The sequence below is a fragment of the Perca flavescens genome, chromosome 15 (assembly GCF_004354835.1).
Source record: "Perca flavescens isolate YP-PL-M2 chromosome 15, PFLA_1.0, whole genome shotgun sequence".
NCBI lineage: Eukaryota > Metazoa > Chordata > Actinopteri > Perciformes > Percidae > Perca > Perca flavescens.
The window spans coordinates 33890569-33912972 of NC_041345.1; the positions used below are offsets into that span (position 1 = coordinate 33890569).

The window sequence follows — 22404 nt, forward strand, 5'->3', positions numbered from 1 at the left end:
TCATGTGCATGTTAAGGGTCGTTTTGGCTGCGTTGGCAATTTTTCAAAGAGCCTTGACATCATATGTGGCCGATAATGTCAGTAAATTCAAGTCAAGTACAGACTGTCACATTACCATCAGGCATTGGCTTAAAATAAGTCACGTAAAACTACTAAAACAAGGACATACCTACAGTACGCAATTACTTGCATCATAGATTTAGGTCTGTTAAAACCTGTTCATTTAAAAAAAGTTACTGTTGGAAACCCACGGGCAGTTTTGGTCATCTTACTTTAAAAAAGTAATTAGTTACAGTTACAAATTACTTCTCCCAAAAAGGAATTGAGTTAGTAACTCAGTTACCACATTGTAAAAGTAATTAGTTACTCAGCAAAGTAACTGTGGCGTTATTTTTTATGTTCTATAACGCTATTACGTTCTACAACATCTTTAACGTCAAAGATGTTGCTGACCCGAAAAATCGAGCGTTGCTTTGGGTTAGCAGCAGCAACAAGTGTGGTGTTAGCATGTGTTGATGGGAGGTGTTAGCATGTGTTGATGGGAGGTGTTAGCATGTGTTGATGGGAGGTGTTAGCATGTGTTGATGGGAGGTGTTAGCATGTGTTGATGGGAGGGGCGTGTGTTTAGTGGTAGTCAGAGCGTGCAGTGAGACAGCGTGAGCAGGGCATCCACCTACCCAGCCAATCATCATTGCATTTGCAACAGTGTCATTATCCCCCTCCCCCCCCCGCTCTCTCCAGGCAGCTGATGTGTAGCTAAAGCACCACTTTACATTCTCAGTAACGATAACGGCGTTGCAACAATGGGAAAAGTAATTAATGAGATTACTCCGTTACTGAAAAAATAACGCCGTAGTAACGCTGTTATACTTAAATGCCGTTACTCTGAACACTGCCCATGGGACACAAACCCTGGTCTCCTGAAAGAAAGTCCTGTACATCATTGGCGCTCTTGTACTTTGTCAGCTCACTTTCTCCTTTTGCTCCTGCCATACTTACTATGGCCACTAGAGGTCATCACCTAACAACATGCGTAAATACGTGTCGTTATAAGCTTCTTGCAGAGTCGATCTATACGGTTGTTTTCTGGGTGAGGACGGTCTGGCTTTGTTAATATCCAAATGATTTATTCAGTTACACGCCTAGGGGACACGACCTACAGCAGTGATTCCCAAACTGGGGGGGCGCTTGAAAATATTAGTATTTACAAAAGAGGGGACCTGCAAAATAGTTTGGTAATCACTGGCCTACAGAGACACTGAGGATTTGAAATCACCCATATTGTCCCAAACAATTTGTCCTAACCCAAACCCAGGATAAAGAGGCTGAGTAAATGTGGTGTTGAAGGTGTAGAGGTGGATCAGTGAGACAGAGGAGACTCTGTAGAAGGACAGAGTGCCAGCAGGACAGTCCACATACACTCCTACTCTGCCAGAGACAGAGGAGGGGGAAGGAGGAGGGAAGGACAATTTTGTTTCTTTGTTGTTGTAGTAGACAAAGTAACGATCAGTGCAGTGACCGTTGGAGCAGTGCAGACTCCAGGACTTATCATTCCCTCCAAACCTGCAGTGTTTACTGTTGCCTTTCCTTCGGATTCCTTTGTAAGTCACTGCAATGTCGACGTCTCCTCTCCACTTGACCTCCCAGTAACAGTGACCAGTCAATTCATTTTTACACAGCAGCTGAGGATAAAAGCTTTCAAATCTGTCTGGATGATCAGGATATGGCTGATACTCTGAACATATCACCTTCCTGTTGTTGTGAGACAGTTTGAGTTTTCTATCTGCTGTGTTTGGGTCCAGCTCCAATTCACAGGCATCTGATGGAGAAAAGATGCAAGTTCAGACTGGCACAATGTTTATAGTACGACTCACACTTTGGCCATGATATTGTCATTCTACATTGTTAGATTAAGTCAAATATCCCATGAAGTTTGTCTGGAATCTTTTCCAAAAAATGCTGCTTTTGGAAAACTGGATATTCGGTGATGATCTCATGAAGCACTAGTAGGTTAAGATGAAAGTCCATCTCACAAATTAATTACAAATCTCGTAAAGATGATCACAGGTAAACCATGAGGTAGGGCACAGAGCAGAGAGGCAAAGCGCAGCAAGGGTATACATTAACATTGCTTTTGGCTTTCCCTGCGCCTTAAAATGTCAGCAGCAACGACGACAGTTGAAATAATTTGAACTTTGAGTGAAGCACTCGGTGGCAATTTCGAGCATTGCACCACACCAAAGGTAGCGTTTCCTCCGAGTTGACTCCACTGCTTTCCACATAGGAAAACAATGACATAGCCAGCACAGGTTCATGTGTTGGTGGCTTACAGTTTGTTTGTTTTTTAATCTTTATGCAAAGCAGTTTTTAGTGCTTGTGTGATTACATGCAAAATCAATACAAAAACACCTGTGAGGTAAAGATGTATTCCCAACTTAATCTGTATACATTTCCCAAATAACTGAACATTTTCAAGGGATTAAAGGGATACTTTGCTGAGTTTGATCCTGCTCTGTGATGTCATGGGAGTGTGGGCAGTGCAAAACAGAACACTGTTAATCTAAACACACTGCCCACATTCCCATGACAGAGCTGGTAAAAAATCAGCTAAGTATCCCTTTAACACTAGAACGGCCATGTCAAAATGACCATTTTGAAATTTATATGTGTAATAACTTTGCTGAATAAAAAAATACAATCCTGCTGGTACCTGACTTTTCCTAAAAGAGTCTATATTTTCATTTAAAAATGTTTTTTATATACATTACACAAAAGGCAAAGAAAATACAATCACTTTTACCTATTTTGGCCATACACGCTCATATTGACCGCTCGGATTTTACCGGTATTGTTTTTAATCTTTCATGAGGTTGAAGATGCATCTTGGTTGCTTAGTAACTATCAGTCTCCATCAGAGAAACGAAACTAGCGGTCTCAAATAACAAGTGTGGGCATCACGTAGATGGCCGGTAGCTGTCTACGTGTTCATATAACTTTATACATGCTATAACTGGCTAGAATCATTGCACACATCCTCTACAAGGATTGCACCAGCAGTAAAATTGCCCAGAGGAAGTTCATGCAGCAACTGGCAGAGGAGCTGAGAGTGGAGTTCATGGAGGAAAAAAGGGCAGTGGCGCACGGTCCGAACAGCATGATATGAATTATTTAAACATGTATTACTACTGAAATGTATAATTAATAGTATAGTTAGAATGTACATTTTGGTGCTATTACATTTTTCTAAAGATATCCCAACACAATACATGCATTAATATCGCAATTAGGTATTTATCATGAGAGATAGGCCTAACAGAGTTTGGAATCTGGCGGTCAAAATGACTGCTCACGGCAATTCTAGTAGTTATGGAATTCCGGCACTTCTAGTGTTAACTATCATATATATTCACAGTAGGATTTTAGTGAACACATTTTATTATTTATAAATTGCTGAATAAATAGATGTTCTATCTACCCAGATGAACATGTGCTGTTTTTTCAGATGAATCAAACCTAATAAAAACACTTACACTTCCTCACCCCAGGTTTCAGCCTCTGCTCTCCACTATGGTCCATCCTAGGAGGACAAAACACAGTCAGACACATTTTCATTTTTAGTCTGACGTATAACTGCATTGTATCTAAAATTGGCAATTATTTTTTCAGTAGTGCTGTCAAACGATTAAAATATTTAATCGCGATTAATCGCATTAATGTCATATTTAACTCACAATTAATCGCAATTAATCACACATTTTTATCTATTCTAAATGTCCCTTGATTTCTTTTTGTCCCATTATATTTTTTCGTTTTAATGCTCTTGTCAACAAAAGTGGATCGTCTTGCTTTGTGCAAATGTTTTTTTTTATTGAAAACAACATTGGCATATACGTAGTGTTCAATTTCACACTAACATTCTCACTTGGAACTAATAATCTGTCACATAATGTAACACTGTTACCTCCATTTTCCACTGCAGATAGTACTGCCTCATGCCTGAGGCGAGCGTGGCTGGTCGTCATAGCGATTATGGTTTCCCCCAACTCATTTCCTGTTTCTCGTTCTCCATAACCAACGTAAAATCAAGGAGAGGGTAAACTTTTCCTGCGCCAGGTTTCCCACCGTGGTCAGAAAGAACAGAGGAGACAATTTGTTTCTCTCACTGACTGTAGAGTCACTACTCGCTCCAAAACTAATCACCGTGACGAGCCTACTAGCTACTAGAGGTGTGAATCTTCACTGGTCTCCCGATTCGATTACGATTATCAGGTCTTCGATTCGATATCTCGATGCATCACGATGCATCACGATGCTTCAAAATACATTTTTCTATTAAAGCCATATAGGATATTTGACTTGACAAACTTGCATTGTCAAGTGCAATGCCCAAGCTGCAATACGTAACTTTAGACTGGAATGATGAAGTGTTTGGGTTCATTTCTTTAAAGTAGCTACCACAAAGGTTGACCTATTTTGGATTAGTCATATACCACCCTACTTTTAACCAACAAATATATTGTGCTGTATTGGAATAACTGACCTCAGACAACTCTTTAACAAAAAAGGTACTGCTTACTGAACAATAACTTAAATGTATAAATAACATTTAGTCGTTAGATTGAATAACAAAAAAAAAAACATAACCCAAATCACACCCTTCAAATAGGCTAACTGCAATATTTCTTCAAATTATATTACACACAACTAGCTACCCCTTTACCCGTTTCTCTATCAGTTTCCACTTAAAACACTCCAGTGACACAAAATGATTCCTCCCCTACAGCATTTCAATGTAAAACTTACTCAAACCCTATTAAACCACTGCGTTAACACAAACCTACCCACACACACACACACACACACACACACACACACACCCCCACACACACACACACACACACACACACACACACCGAGAGGAGAAAAAAAAAGCTCTTATCTTCAGTGAAGCAAACACACAGAAATTCAACTTACAGTTAGCTGTTAGTCCCAGAAACACAGCTCAAACACAAAAATGAAAACCAGTCACCAGCTATGGCAAAGTCCTCTTCAGCAGGGAAACACGCTGTCATCCTCTCAGGTTCAAAATCAGCATCTTCCGAACCAGCAACTCTCCGCCGTGAGCTCCAACTTTAGCTAGTCAGTTAGCTCCAACTTTAGCCAGGCACACTAGCACAGCGTTTGTTCTAAACCACTGCTGTTAGACAGGAAAAGTGCCGTAGTGTAGCTACACCTCTTCAGCTTCGTTATTCCACTTAGATCGTTTCCAAGCTAACTATTCTAGTGTCACTCGATGTTTCTCAGTGTTTTCTTTCCTCTTCTCAATTTGCGATCCTCTCCATTCTCCCATGTCTCCGCTCAACCTTTTTGAATGTGTGTGTCTGTGTTTGTTTGTTTGTGTGTCTGCCTGTCTCCGTCTGTCTGTGTGTGTGTGAAACGGGTTAGCTAAGCTACTGAGTGTTATTTTTCATTTGAATGTTTATGCCGCGTGGCCATAGGGGGATTTGTAATTTTGCTTCCGGTCTAGCTAGATCTGAAAGAACGTTAATCCTTCTTTAACTGTCTATGCGTTAATCGCGCGATAAAAAAATTGTCGGCGTTAAAATGTGTTTGCGTTAACGCCGTTAATAACGCTTTAAACTGACAGCCATAGTTTTCAGTTTTGGTATCCAAAAGCTGCAACCAGGCAGCATTGCCAGCCTGGCAACTGCTTTTAAGTTAGTGTTGAACCCTGCATATACTTTTGCAATTACTTTCTTGGCACTAGGGTTGGGTACCGAAACGCTGTGCTAATAGTGCCTTAACGACCGGTATCTACCGGACCGAATAGTAACGCAGATTTCAGTGCCTCATTTCGGTGCTACTGAAATGCCAGTGCTGCCCTCTGATGCTCCATAACAGACGTTAGAGGCAACAGAAGCATTGCTGCATGTGACGCTAGTTAATATAATACACTTGGCAGCAGGTAACGTTAGCCAACCGTTAACTAGCAGCTGGATTAAAAATGCTGACAGCTAATGTTGATGGTGTGACTGTATTTCACTGTACAGGTTTCTAACACCGAGACGTAACAGTCTGCAGCTGCCGTTGTCTAAAAAAACAACACAGACGGTGCGTTCACTTCTGCCTCACCAGCCTCGTGGTGCATTCAAAGTTATTGTAAAATAACTTTTTTACATATAGTGGTTGTTTTTGTCATTTTCCAGCAATTTTCTGTTGAAATAAGTTGTTATTATTTTTAATAAGTCATTTAATTTTGACCATATGGCCTTAGCAATAAACAAGCTGTTCTTAAATGTTGCCGACTGTCCTTGTGTGCTCCTTTTTTTTTTTTTTTTTAATATATACATATTTAAAAAAAATCTTTTTAAAAGTATCAGTTCAGGCACTGTTTAGGCACCGGCACTGTTTTAAAACGATTGTTTTAGCACCGTTATCGGAAAAAACCCAAACGATGCCCAACCCTACTTGGCACACATTACTGAAATTTTAAAATCTTCCTTTCAGGAGATGGTCACTTTGGTTGTAAAATGTGGTTGTCCCCAACTGTGTTGGGAAATAACAGCATGTACAGTATGTAGGAAATAAACAAACAAGCAATAAATAATATAAGTAATTTATCTTGCAGTTTAACACCATTTATCATCAGGGTAAGCTGTTGTTGCATCTCCAACCCTACATGTGCCCCGTATAGGGCTGAACAATTAATTGCAATTTTATCGAAATCACATTATGGACTATTGCGATAGCCAAATCGCAGGGGTGCACAACATTTGTTAAAGGCAAAATATGTCAAACCATTCTGAATAAAGTTTTGTGGTGTGGCACAGACATCCCATCCAACACACTATACTTATCTTAATTTAAATATTTATCAATGAAAATGAGTGGTACAAAATGATGAATCCCTCCAATATTGTTAATAATATTGCAATCGCAATGTCAATATTTTCCTTATATCATCCAGCCCTAGTCCAGCCTGTTCTCAGCTCATACCTGACAGTGTCCAGTCTCCAGTTTGGATCCTTGAGTCCATCAGATATCAGCATAACTCCAGAGTCTCCTGGATGATTGAAGCTCAGGTCCAGCTCTCTCAGATGGGAGGGGTTGGAGTTCAGAGCTGAAGCCAAAAAAGCACACCCTTCCTCTCTGATGAGACACCCTGACAGCCTGAATCATCATATATAATTAGTTTTCGGTTTTACTGTTGCAGACACAAACATCTGATCTGGCTGCGGAAATACTTGTATTGTCATTTTATACAATTCTAAGTACGTTTCCATATCAGTTAACATAACTTCACAATGAAGGCATACCCAACATTCATTCATGTAATAATAAACAAAGTGACAACAACTAACCCTAACCACTATTAATGACAAAGCCCTATCCATCCCATACAACATGATAGTTAATCAATCAAAGTTTGTGAATTCTGGTCAGCATCATTTTACGGTTCCTTTGCGCTTCTTTTGTTAATGATTTTTACTGATAAACAGCATTCAGAGCTGAATTTTAACATTTGCAGAAGAAAAACATAAAAGCTGACCTGAGATTTTCCAGCATACAGTGTGGACTTGCCAATCCAACTGAGAGCAGCTTCACTCCTGAATCCTGCAGGTCGTTGTTACTCAGGTCCAGCTCTCTCAGACTAGAGGACTCAGAGCTGAGAACTGAGGACAGAGCTTCACAGCTTCTCTCTGTCAGATGACAGCCACTCAGCCTGAAGAGGGGAAGAGGTGAAGCATCACATTTTACCCTTTTTTAAAAGGCTCATATTATGCTCATTTTCAGGTTCATAATCATATTTAGAGGTTGTACCAGAATAGGTTTATGTGGTTTAATTTTCAGAAAACACCATACATTTGTTGTACTGCACATTGCTGCAGCTCCTCTTTTCATCCGTGTGTTGCGCTCTCCTTTTTAGCTACAGAGTGAGGCATCTTACTTCTCTACCATCTTTTTTGGGAGTCGCACATGCGCAGTAAGTACTGCTAGCTAGTCAGTTGCAGAGCATTAGGGAGTGCCATGCTAACAGCTAGGCAGGTTTGGGGACCACTTTGTGCTTTTCTTTGACTGTTGTGTTTTTAGGACTGTCTTTTTGGTTCAAATTTGTTTATTAGGATAAACCCCTTGAGATTATCATCTCGTTTTCGAGGGGCTCTCCATCTCCGTACATTACATTCGGTGACAACACATTTCTTGAATGCTTGGCAGTTGTTTGATGACTCTGCTGTGTTTATCACCATCATCTTAGAATTGGCATTAAAATTTCGAATTTATTTTTAACAGGCTTGTTTGGGATGCTACCGTGCATGTTTTTCAGCCCCTTGGCTCTCTTGGCAGTATGGATTCAAGGCTGGAGTGAAATGTAGCTGGTATTTTGGCAATTTTTGTAGATTTAGAAATTACTTTTTTGGAAGTATTTCCCATGTCACAAACTACTGAGAGTGACTTGAGTGTTTTGGATGTTATTGTCATACTGTTGGTGATGTGCCGGTGGTTTTGTCCCTGTTCTCTGCACAGATATGAATCCTGCCTGCCTGCATTAATACACGGCTCTCTGAACCTCTGTGCAACGGAAAGTGTCTTTGGCACATCAGTAAATGTAACCTTATATTTTTAAATTTATAGAATGTATGGAAAATCATAACACACATATCGACATTGGGCGGAGAAAAGTATGCCCTTTGGCACGCAGACAAAGACTGCAGGCGCCACTTTTTTGGTAATTCTATGGGTCCCTGTTCAACTGTGACTAAATCCAGCTTTGGCAATTTCAATATGATCTGTGTCATGTAATGAATTACATTGATTGTATACGTGTATCCAGATATGTGTGCACGTACAGAGCTTTGTTGGAGGCTTTGACCACTGGCAGCAGCCTCAGAAGAGCCTCTTCTGAAGCAGAGTATTTCTTCAGGTCGAACACATCCAGATGGTTTTCCGATGACAGTAAGATGAAGACCACTGCTGACCACTGAGCAGGAGACAGTTTATCTGTGGAGAGACTTATTGATCTCAGGTAAAGTTGGATCTCTTCCTCTAAAGAACAATCATTCAGTTCATTCAGACAGTGGAACAGGTTGATGCGTCTGTCTGGAGACAGGTTCTTTCTGATCTTCTTCTTGATGTACTTTATTGTTTTCTGGTTGTTCTCTGGGCTACTTCCTGGGGGTGTCAGGCGTTCTTGTAGGAAACTCTGAGGGGTCTGCTGTGAAAGACCCAGAAGGAACCGGAGGAACAAGTCAAGGTGTCCATTTGGGCTCTGTAAGGCCTTGTTCACTGCAATTTTGTGGACATTTGCTTTAGAGGATTTGTCGAAACACATCCAAAGACTTTTGACTCTCAGCGATTTGTTCACATGAACAGCAGCAAGAAACTCCTGAGTGCTCAAGTGAGCAAAGAAGAATATCTGCTGGTCCTCATTGTTCCTCTGCCCACACACCTGCTTGAAGATCTCTGGTAATACTTTTGAGTACTTTGAGGCTGCTATGATATCAATTCCACTGTGGTTCAGGTCTTCCTCGTCAAAGACTGTGTTGCCTTTCAGAAGCTGGTGAAAAGCTAGTTTTGCCAATGACTTAATATACTGAATGCACTTTTCTGGGCCATACTTATCCTTTTTCTGTTTGAATTGAACCACCAGGAAGTGGATGTACATCTCAGTCAGGGTCTTGGGCAGCTCTCCTCCCTCTCTGGTCTTCAACACGTCCTCCAGAACTGTAGCAGTGATCCAGCAGAAGACTGGGATGTGGCACATGATGTGGAGGCTTCGTGATCTCTTGATGTGGGAGATGACTCTGTTGGCCTGCTCCTCATCTCTGAATCTCTTCCTGAAGTACTCCTCCTTCTGTCGGTCAGTAAACCCTTTGACCTCTTTCACCATGTCAACACAATCAGGAGGGATCTGATTGGCTGCTGCGGGTTGTGTGGTTATCCAGAGGCGAGCAGAGGGAAGCAGATTCCCCCTGATGAGGTTTGTCAGCAGCACATCCACTGTGGTTGACTTTGTCACATCAACGTACTCTGTTGTTTTTTCCATTAAATCTAGCCGAAGGAGGCTGTCATCCAGTCCATCAAACACAAACAGAAGTTTGAATTCACTTTTGTCAAAGTTGGAGTTTCTTGAATTCTGTAGAGTTGTGAAGATGTCGTTAAGAGTCTCCTCCTTAATGACATTGGCTTCTGGGATACATGTGTGAATTAGCTCTGCCAAACGAAACCTTTTTCCACTCCACAATTTCAGCTGCTGGACTGTGAAGGGGAATATTAGATGCAAATCTTGATTGGCTCTTTTTTCAGCCCAGTCCAACAAAAACTTCTGCACAATGAATGATTTGCCAATGCCTGCAATCCCATTGGTCAGAACTGTTCTCATGGGTTTTCCCTCTGTGCCGGTGTCCATCACGAACACCTCTGGGTTAATGTCACGCAAAAGTTCCTTGTGTTGCTTCTCTATCCACCTGTCTTGTGCACAAATGAACATGTTCTGGAGGTCAGACTGCAGTGTGATCTTCTGCAATGTGTTTGGTTGTGGAGGCTGTAATACTGGCACCATCACATCTGTGAAGAGAAAAGTAAGATTCATGAACAATGTGAATTATGAAACCATCTCTTTCTTAGATGTCAACACTGAGCAGATTTGTTATCAGATTTTTATATTCATGGATCTACAAAACACAACAATCCAAGAACTGCAAATCAATACATTTGCTGTAATACCTTTAGCCTGTCATTTTAGACTCTTATTATCCACTTTGTCAAATACTGTAGAAGTAGGACTGGGTTTAGACAACCTTTTTTCTATTTTGACCTTCTAAATAAATTATTGCTTGCGTAATGGTCAGTGTGCGGGATTGTCTAAAAAAAAATCTATTTTGACCTGAAGTCAGTGTGCAAGTGTTAGCTTTTCCATCCAACGAAAATGTAGAAAAAACATATAGAATAAAGCTAGCAGGCTTTGGGGTTTTAATTGATAGGGATTAACACTTGCTGGTTAAAACTCATGGCAGATTATATCAACTGTAGCTAATTAACATTAACTCTGTAGTGGCTGACTAATGTGCTCTACACAGCCAGTAACTCTCCATCAGGTTTGAGATCAGTGTACCACCACCTGCTAGTAAGCCTGTCTCCTCAGCTTCTAGGCGCCGCTGCATCACCTCCTCTTCAGCTGGAGAGTTTGCTTTGGCATTCGGGGGCTCACAGTTCTGTGTTATGAATGGTGTGGTATCTCCCTCTTATCCAGATAACATTCTCTCTGTGTTCCACTCCACGTGCACTGAAAATTTTAGACTCTATTGTCCCTGTCTGGACTAAATCTATTAAACCTAAGGCGGACCCTTGGCTAAATGACTCCACAAGGGCCCTTAGGCAACACTGCAGACAAGCTGAACGAAGATGGAAGAAGGACAATTTGCAAGTATCACTGGGTTTATTAAGAGTCAGTCTAGCCACATACCAGAAGGCTGTGAAGGTGGCAAAGATGCAACATCTCTCTTCCGTAATAGCTAGCAGTTGCCATGAACCCAGAGTGTTATTTAATACTATTAACTCTGTTGTGAATCCACGCACCTCTGATCCGACAGAGGTTTCAACTAGTACCTGTGAGAAGTTTCTCTTTTATTTTATTGACAAAGTTGCATCTGTCAGGCAATACGCCAGTGTTAGTTTTAATGTGTTTGTACCTGCTGCTCCTATGCATTCTGCTGTGTTTGAGGAATTTCAGCCAGTTTCTCTGACATTGCTTTCTGAGATTGTGCAACACATGAAACCTACCCACTGTCCGTTAGACATTGTTCCCGCCAGGATAGTGAAGGAGGTTTTTAATGACACCATTGGGCCAAGTCTACTCACTTTTTTTAATTCTTGTCTTAGTTTAGGTTCTGTCCCGGCTGCCTTTAAACATGCTGTGGTCAGGCCCCTACTTAAGAAGCCTAATCTTGACCCTACAGTGTTGTCCAATTTTAGACCAGTCTCCCAAAAGCCTTTTTGCAACTGAACTCTGTGTTTGAAAAATTTCAATCTGGTTTTAGATCACGTCACAGCACTGAGTCTGCACTGCTTAGAGTGCACAATGATATTGCCCTGTCTGTAGATACCGGAAATCTTACTGTTTTAGTGCTATTGGACCACACAGCGGCGTTTGATACGGTAGACCATGCAGTCCTCCTCTCTCGCCTTGATCAGTACGTGGGCTCGGCACTTCAATGGTTTGGCTCCTATTTGGCAAATAGGAGCTTTTCTGTTATGATTGGTGACTGTTCCTCGTCAACCACTCCTCTCTCTTGTGGGGTACCCCAGGGTTCAATTCTTGGCCCAATCCTGTTTTCTTTATATATATTGCCATTAGGGGCTATAATAGGAAAGCACAACTTATCTTTTCACTGTTATGCAGATGATTTGCAAATTTATTTGCCTATCAAACCGAATGACCGTGTCGCATTAGACTCCCTGCTTAGTTGTATCAATGATATTAAGTTGTGGCTATCACAAAACTTTCTAAACTTGAACAAAGTTTGGGAGCACTGGCTTCATATTTTAAGCCAGCTGTCAGAAATTTGGGGGTTACTTTTGAATGCAACATGAAATTTGACAAACAAATCAGCAATGTTGTTAGAATGAGCTTTTTCCAGCTCCGTCTACTAGCTTAAGTTAAGCCATTCCTTAACAGGCATGATCTAGAAAAAGCGATCCATGCTTTTATTAGTTCAAGGTTGGATTACTGTAATGCTCTCTATGTTGGTTTGAATCAAACCTCCATCTCACGTCTTCAACTTGTGCAAAATGCTGCTGCTAGCTTTTTAACAAATACATCTAGACGTGCACACATCACTCCCGTTCTTTACACCCTACATTGGCTCCCTGTGCGTTTTAGAATAGATTTTAAGATTTTGTTTTTTGTTTTTAAGGCCCTTAATGACCTAGCCCCGGAATACCTATCCGAGATTTTAACCCTGCGTGAGCACAGCCGGTCTTTGCGGACTTCTAACCAACTGGTTTTAGAAGTGCCGAGGTCAAGGTACAAACGATGGGGTGATCAGGCTTTTGCGGTTGCTGCCCCGAGACTCTGGAACAATTGATACTCGCACAATTACAGATGTAGCTCTTTTTAGGTCTAAACTCAAAACCTACTTGTTTAGAATGGCTTTTAATACGCAGTAGTGGTGTGACAATTTCCTCTTCCTGTTTCTGTATAACCTTTTATGATTTTACTGTTTTCTACGTTTCATTCTTGTTATTGCAAGATATGTTGTCTATTCTTGGTTCCGATGTGAAGCACTTTGGATACCTGCTGGTTGTTTTAAAGCGCTATACAAATAAATTTTGATTGATTGATTTGAGTAACTCAACTGCGTTTTTGTTTTCAAAGTGGCAAATCTAAACCAAAGAAAATATCTTGCTGTATGTACAATTTTGTTTGTACATTTTGCTTCTTGTGAATGATACAATCTCTAGCATGACTTGTATGTGTAAATTATTAATAAACATATTAGTAAGAGTTCTTACAGATGTCCAATTTGACAGACAGCATTGCAAGCTACTACACCCAGCACAAATGTTGGACAGACATTGCATATTCTTCATGAAAGAAAGCTGACAAGAACTTCCTTCAAACCTTCAGTTTGCCTGCTGACGGTTGGTAGTTCAGAAAGAGAAGCAGCCTGTGGATGAACAGATGAAGCTGCTTTCTTCTTTGAAGTCTCTTCAATATCATCGACATCCACTGAGAAAGAAATGCAATAGGTCACAACAACATTACAGCTGTTACTGTTACAGCAATACTGTAAGACAACTTTATATTTGTTAAACAGCATATTTTGAACATGGTTTTAAATCTGAAAAGTGGAACAGTTTTGATATAGAATTAAAACTGTGTAGGTCACACAGTTTTAATTCTATATCAAAACTGTTCCACAAGTTAAACCCTTTTACTGATGATATACCCATGTTCTTCATTCTCCTTAGTTTATACATTCTGTAGTTTCAAACTTCTTCGTACTGTTAGGGAGCAAATTCTTGTGTGATTTATATTATTATCTCTTCAATATCATCAACTTTCACTGGGGAATAAATTCAATAGTTCACATTATACTTTTACTATACTGATCACATATTTATTGCTTACGATGTTGTGAAATTCATTGCTTATATATACCCTGTTAGGGGAGAAACTGCGGGGACATTTTTTTTTCTATTTACAGATGTTGGGCTCTTTATGTTCCATAACATGTCATCTCTCAGACTGGTGGAAAGACATTTTTTATTTTTGTACATTATGTTTATTAGTGTCTGTAGATTTCTCCTAAACTCACCATGTGTTAGCATCAGATAATGCCTAATTTTGTCTGTGACAGTTGTGTAATTATATAATTTTAAATGTAGGCTGATTTTTTAACTATATCATTGTATATATATTTTGTTGATCAGTTCATCGGTTGAAGGTTTGATCTCCAACATTACTAAAGTGTCGCTGAACCCTCACCTGCTCCAGATGTTGCAACTGCTGACTGACCTGCAGAACATAGAAATAGTTATTGATTTAGTCATTTCTACAATCTGTTGTTTTTCCTTGACAGACCTTAGTAATAATAACACTAGTATTAGTAATTTATTTCTGTCCATATCAGGAATACGCCTATAAATAGACAAATACATAACAAAGGCATTTGATTTCACAGGAATAAAAGACATGAGTAAAAAATAAAATAAAAGAATTGACTGAAAACGTGTGAAGCATTAGCCTTATACACCTACCCTTATTACAAAACATATTATTTTAGACACTACTAAAGTAGTTTAAGTACAAAAACAAAACAAAGCAATACATATTTCTTACAAAACAAAGAAAAACAACAAAACTATCAAGACAACTCTATATTTGTTAAACAGCATATTTTGAACATGGTTTTAAATTTGAAAAGTGACCTACACAGTTTTAATTCTATATCAAAACTGTTCCACAAGTTAAACCCTTTTATTGATGATATACCCATGTTCTTCTTTCTCCTAAGTTTATACCTACTCTAGTTTAAAAACCCTGATACTGTAAGGAAGCAAATTATTGTGTGATTTTATATTATTACCTTCAAGTTCTGGGTCGATGATTGACAAACCCTCCATGAGATCGTTCCTCCTCATCTTCTTTACAACCTTATTGGCCACGTCCACACACTGATGGCTGTAGGTCTGCAACATCAAATCCACAGCGTCTGGCTGGTCTGTGTTCTCTAGTCGACTCTTTGAGTTCTTTGTCTCTTCAATATCATCGACTTCCACTGAGAAATAAATTCAATAGTTCACATTTTACTTTTACTGTACTGATCACATATTTATTGCTTACGATGTTGTGACATTCATTAGTTATTTACACTCTTTTAGGGGAGACAGTGCGGGGAAATTTCTTTTTCTATTTACAGATTTTGGGCTCTTTATCTTCCATAACATGTCATCGCTCAGACTGGTGGAAAGAAAACTTTTATTTTACTACACTATGTCTATTAGTGTCTGTAGATTTCTCCTGAATGTTAGCATCAGATAATGCCTAATTTTGTCTGTGACAGCTGTAGTCTAATTTATCAACTATAATATATCATCCTATATGTAATATTTCGGTGAGCAGTTCATTGGTTGAAGGTTTGATCTCCAACATTACTAAAGTGTCATTGAACCCTCACCTGCTCCAGATGTTGCAGCTGCTGACTGACCTGCAGAACATAGAAATAGTTATTGATTTAGTCATTTCTGACACTGACTGCATACTGTGCCTGTTTTCCTTGACTGACCTTAATAATAATATTTGTACTTATTTATGTAGGTCCATATCAGGAACACATATAAATAGATGAATAGATAACATTTAAATAGGCATTTGATTTCAAAGGCAAGAAAAGACTTAAATATATAAACACTAGTTGAAGTACAAGAACAAATCAAAACAAAGTGATAAACATTTCTTACAAAAAACGTAAAAGTTCTAAACGTAAATTCAGAACAAAAAAATGATCAAGAGGACCCCTTGTTTAACACCATGTTTTAAATTTGAAAAAAACAAACTACAAATTTCTAATTCTACATTAAAACTGTCCAACAAGTTAACCCCTTTTACCGACGATATACACATGCTCTTTATTCATTTTATTCATGCATATTCCCCTTAGTTTATACCTACTGTAGTTTCAAACTTCATACTGATAGGGAGCACATTCTTGTGTGATTTACATTATTACCTTCAGGTTCTGGGTTGGTGATTGCCAAACTCTCCACAAGATCATTCCTCCTCATCCTCTTTAAAACCTTCTTGGCCACGTCCACACACACATGGCTGTAGGTCTGCACCATCAGGTCCACAGTGTCCGGCCGGTCTGCGTTCTCTAGTCGACTCTTTGGGATGGGGGGGAAATCCTTCAGGAAGTCAGGCTGCTGTAGGTACCACTTGAAGTTTTTCAGCTCTTTATCTCCCAAATCCTCCAAAGTTTCCAGCAGCTCTATCACGGTCGCCATAGTTTCTCCCTGCTGAAGTCAGAGGAAATCTTCTGCTCCGAGGAGAATTAGGGATTTCATCATCACATTAGTACCTGTGGGTGTTGAGATCAAGATCAGGCAATAGGTCATATATGTGACGTTTGACAGTTGGCTGTTTTTTGTCCGTTGGCTTTTACAGCACAGAACACACATTACAAAAGGAACACAAAAAAATATTCAAATAAGATGAACATGCATTGAGAGACAGAGTTATCAATCTTACCAATCAATAACACCATGTGCCAATAAAATAAATATAATAACTAAAATAAAATCAGACAGATCATTTTTCCATTACATCCAAAGAGGTGCCCCACACTCTGTGCAGCCAATTTTTTTGGCCTTTATTGACAGGACAGCTGAAGACATGAAAGGGGAGAGAGAGGGGGGGAATGACATGCAGCAAAGGGCCGCGGGTCGGAGTCAAACCCGGCCCCGCTGCGTTGAGGAGTAAACCTCTATATATGGGCGCCTGCTCTACCAACTGAGCTATACAGGCACCCCAAATGAAGTCATTTTTGTCATCCACTCAATCCATTCCTTAACACAAAAGCTATGCTTTGTTTTAAAATGGAGTCAGGTGCAGTGCTCACTCTAATGCTAATTAACGGAGAACAACAAGGGCAAAACAGCTCACAGGCACAACTAGTTCAGCTAAAACTGAATTGCTGTTACAGACATGAACTAACCATAGACCCATTTATGGACTCACGGCAGTGCAACACTCAATGATTGCAAGGGAAACAAAGTGGATATTTAGTGTTATTTTTGTTAATTATAGGAGAAACACTCAAGTCACCACAATGCAGCCGTCGCGGCTTCAGGGGCTGTGGTTTCCAAGTGGGCTGGAGAACAATGGAGGCCAAAAATGTACAAATAAGTCAACACGTTAAAAACAAACTCAAAATATCAGACCGACTATGAATATTGTCCTGCTTTGGTGACAAATATTTATACAAACTAACCTTTAACGGCATAATGAATCAATGATTAGTATGTAGTCCAGCTGTACCTGTAGTTGCTGATCTCTGCTGCTCTGCTTTGTGCATCTTGTTTCAGGAAGTTGCCACACAGAAACCGTACCCATGTAAACCACATCCGTCAACACAGCTCAAAGAGCAGAGTAAAAACAACTCAGTTACACTCCACTTCACCAGTTACACCAAACTTTCCACTTTCATTCCTATCTAGCCTATATTCTAATGCTTTTCACCAAGGGCATAGTTCAGATAGCATTCACAGCCTGATTAAAACCACATTTAATTCATAAAAACATGGATATATTATGGCTCTTTACAGCATTTTCTGATTTACTGAGTGATAAAAAGAGAAATCCAAACCCCCCTGTGTAAAAACCTTTGACTCTAATATGTCCACAAAATCAAACAAGAATTGTTAAACACACACAGTTGAAACAGGAAACGTTTCTTATGTTCTCAAACCAGCCTCTGGAGACTCAACCAGCTGAGTCGCAGCTAAACCAGCAAAATCAGCTGGTTTGAGTCGGGCTGAGACGGGCCGGTTCAGACCGCTGCAACTGTTCCCTGCCATGTTCTAAAACAGTTTTGTCTCGTCGCGAATCTTTGGTCTGATCTGGGATTACAGATTCAGAATATTAAACAATATAATTAGCTAATACATTTTGATGTATTATAGATTAAACCACCCAGCAGCATATAAAGTCATTAAACTTAGCTCCTGGTACTGAAGTAAAGGATCTGAGTACCTTCACCAATTATCAGCTTGTTGATCCTGATACTGGCACAAATGTTTCTGAAAAGAGAGAAGTGTTAGAATATTTCAACACAATCTGTTTCACAACAGTTACCGGTTATCCTGTTAGGCATCAGCCTTGTCATACTTGTTTTGACAGGGAAAGTGCAGAGATGGTTTTTCATCTGAAGCCTGGCAAAGATTAATCACTTAGTGGTCAACTATTAAATTAACTAACTATAAACTACCAACATTAAATGAGCCAACGGTTGTGATTATCAGTCATCTGTTGGAGTCATTTTTCATGACAAATAGTCTGATTCCAGAATATTTGTCATTATTCTATAGCCTGTAGGTTTCCCAGAGTTCAGTCTGACTGTCTAAAACCAAAATATATTCAGTTGAAAAACATAAAACAGATTTTTGACGAGATGCTTGTTGATCTTTATACTGGCTCGAGTGAAAACAGTTCATGTACAGTTCAGTTTGTTTTCTGAAGAAAGTTTAATTTCTTTGTGAAAGTAAATGAAAAATAAATCCATAAATCAAATTTATTAGAACAAAACAGAACAAAACTCTTCTGTAAATGTTGGCAGAGCTGATCCAGGATCAGTTCTGTGCTCCGTTCTACTGTAGTCTACAGAGTCTACATCTCAGAGAGAAATATTCTATTCTCTTTTTACTGCACTATATTTATCTGAAAGATTAAGGTTGTTTTCACACCTGTAGATTGTTTGCTCTGGTTTTAATCAGTTGATGAGTTTGTAAACTTGGAGCATTTTCCCCTTGGTTCAGTTTAGTTTTACATAGAGAAAAATCCAAGCGACCCAAAATGCATCACTACAAACAACACAAGAGCCTTCCCTCCCTAGTCAGATGTCTTTGGGGCGGGAGCAAGAGAGTAAATACAGCTCATTTTATTTCAGTCATTTTCCACACATTGTTCCTACATCTGTTCTGGTCACCGAGACTTCTCTCTGCTCTCCGGGCGTTGGTCTCTAACTTTAGCGGCAGCTGGTGTTACCACGGAGATGTGAGTGACAGCGAGCTTGACCTCAGTCTGGTTCTTTGAGAGAAATACTGAAGCTGCTACAGTTTGCTGCTCTGCTGCATCGCAGATCGCAATCACACCTGACTACAAGAGCTGTTTAACTAAGACTTGTTGGGTGTGTTCGAGGTTGGATCACCTTCTCACCACAAACCAACCGCACCAGAGTTCGAAAGCTCGTCAAGACCACCTCATGATGGAGGTCTCGGTATGCTTGTTTCGTCCGCTTTTGGTGCGCATCTGAGTGTGATTGCTGCATTCACAGCTGCCCAAACGAACCGCTCCAAGGGGGAAGACCAACTCTAGTGACATTCAACAGAACTAAACAGGGCAGGGGGGAAAGACCCTTAGTTACTTTGGTTACAGATTCAGAATATAAAACATGATATAATCAGCGAATAAATGACCATGCATTATAGATTAAATCACCCAGCAGTATATAAAGTCATTAAAATAAACTCCTTGGACTGAAAGTAAATATGCCACCATGATACAGAATAATGTGCTTGTTGTTATGGCTATAGTAGTGTTTCTGTGTGTGCTTATGTGTGCTAATGTTTGTCTATGCAGTTTTACCTGTGTCTACTGTGTATGATACTTGTATTATGTTTTTCTCGTGCCATCAACCTGCCAGTTGTCCTGATCTGGAATAGTGGTTGTGTCATTTTACTGGTCTATGTCTATTTCTTTCTTGTTTTATGTGTATTTGTTGTAATGTTGTAGTGTATCTATTGTTTTAAGCCATCAACCTGCTATGGACTGCAGATGAAAATTAGCCTGTATGGCTAAATCTGGCACATTTACATGTTGGACTCTGTACTCTATGATTAATGTGCGTTGTCCCTTTTAAATAAAGAAATCTAAATCTAAGAAGTAAAGGATCTGAGCACCTCCACCATTTATCAGCTTGTTGATCTTGTTACTGGCACGAGTGTTTTTGAAAAGAGAGAAGTGGTAGAATATTTCAACACAATCTGTTTCCCAACAGTTACTGGTTATCCTTATTTGACAGTAAAAGTACAGAGATGGTTTTTAATCTCAGTTAGTGGTCAACTATTAAAGGCGAACTATGCCGTTTTTTAGCTTAATTTACCTTAACTGAACAGCTTTGGGTTAAATGGTTGTCGTCTCACTCCCCTGTAGTGCCTGTGAGCGGAAAACTTTATCTGCCACAGAGTTTCTTGTCAGCTTGATGCTGGCAAACACAAGTTGCTTCTGCTCCGACAGTGTTCTAAGGCCATTATAGGAAAAAAGAATCATGTTACAGACCCGGGAGAGAAAAACCTCAGTGGACATGGCTCCATGCGTTTGCTGGCCAACGAGTTTTTCGACAGCGTTGCCAAATATCTATTCCGAAGCTGTAGGGGGAGCTCTATAGAGAAACCTCTGAGCAAAAAGAGAGAAAACAGAGAAGAAATTGCCAAAACTGCATAGCACCCCTTTAAATTACCACTGAAGCTGTTGTAATCAGCTGATCTCTGGCCATGAAAGCTATCCAGAACTTCATGAAAATAAAGCAATATGGAGGGAAATGAATGATAATGCTGTTTTCCGTGGGCATCTGATCAGCTGATTTTATCTGCAGCGCAGCAGCGGTACAGGCCGGGACAAACTGACTAAATGTTCTTTACACAAAGAAATACATATGTAGAATAAGTTTGCCAAATGTAAAGCAAAGCACAAATAATTAGCCTATGAATTTGTGGTAGACAGTGTTTCATAAAGTTTATAAAGTCCCCCCTCCCCCCTAGCCCCAAACTCATGAAGCGGGAGACTTTCTCCCGGGATCACTTTTTAGGACCACCTGTTTACTGTTTAGGCTGTTTGTTAAATTTGACTTGTTTACCGATAAGCTTCATAACTATAATATCATATGTAAACACACATGATTCAAACAGCAAGCCCCGTGGGTTCAGCAATAACAACGTCCAGGGTGTGACTTGCTTGGCTGGATGTGTGAAGTTCCCCCTTTCTGGTGTACATATCTCTGCCTCTGCTGATTTATTTTTATCCCCCCTTCAAAGTGATCAATGCTACTTCACCAATAAATCATATATTAATTATATAGGCTACCTAAAATAACTAAGTAAAGCCCTGTAACGAATGATAAACAGGAGCAGCATTAGCTGGTTGTGTTTAACGACTACAGAGCTCTGGGACCAGCAGCAGTTGTTTAGCCGCCAAGAGGTGACTGTGAGCCGGCTACAAGCACCGCCAGATGGCGGTCCTTTCAATGGCCATGTTAGTGGAGTTAAAGGTGCTGTAGCTAGGATTGTGAAGATCCAGGACTTAGCCAAACAATTTGAACATCGACAACTTCTCAGTCCCTCCCCCCTTTCTGCTAAAGCCCAAAACGGTTTCCTAAGACCCTGCAGCTCGTGCGCGGGGGAGGGGAGGACACTATGAAATGCGTGTGCCTGAGCAGTGATTGACACACAGTTGGACACCCCCCCTGGCCCTGATTGGTGCATCTGAACAGGGAGCAGTGGATTTTTGCAAATCGCACTACAGGCTATAGGTGGAGCCAGAGGAGCCAGATTTATTTTTAATTACTTCAATTCAATTTCAAATCAATTCAATTTTATTTATAGTATCAAATCATAACAAGAGTTATCTCGAGACACTTTACAGATAGAGTAGGTCTAGACCACACTCTATAATTTACAAAGCCCCAACCATTACAGCAATTACAGTAATTCCCTCAAGAGCAAGCAGTGCGACAGTGGCGAGGAAAAACTCCCTCTTGGGAAGAAACCTGGGACAGATCCAGGCTCTTGGTAGGCGGTGTCTGTCTTGCTTCATGTAGTTGTACTGAAACATAGGCTCAGTTTCAGCAAATATGACAGAAAGGTAGTTTTATAAGGCTCACCTACTGCAACTTTAAGCCAGAAAAAGTGAGCATCATGTGCCGATGACAGTTCAAGATTTAGTGTGCAACTTTGTGCGTGATCACGGAAGGATTGTATCATGTAGACGCCCCGACAGTTTTGTTGTCATTACTTAGAATTCCTTATGGGGGAGACAGAAACTACGCACTATAGCTTTAACGCACAAAACAACTAGTTAAGTTTAGGAAAAAGATGGTGGTTTGGATTAAAACTAACTACTAACTACTT

At 40.0% G+C, this 22404-nt stretch overlaps 1 protein-coding gene across 1 annotated transcript; it reads right to left on the reverse strand.

Moving 5' to 3' along the window:
* Positions 1-1247: 1247 nt before the first annotated feature.
* LOC114570261 (tripartite motif-containing protein 16) lies at positions 1248-17558 on the reverse strand. Its single transcript, XM_028600504.1, has 10 exons — positions 17493-17558; positions 16233-16580; positions 15681-15710; positions 15090-15281; positions 14489-14518; positions 13622-13729; positions 9801-10566; positions 3531-3577; positions 1564-1819; positions 1248-1428 (listed from the first exon to the last, which is right to left on the reverse strand). The coding sequence occupies exons 2-10, from the start codon at positions 16504-16506 to the stop codon at positions 1248-1250; spliced, it is 1884 nt and encodes a 627-aa protein (XP_028456305.1). The 5' UTR covers positions 16507-16580; positions 17493-17558.
* Positions 17559-22404: the final 4846 nt, after the last annotated feature.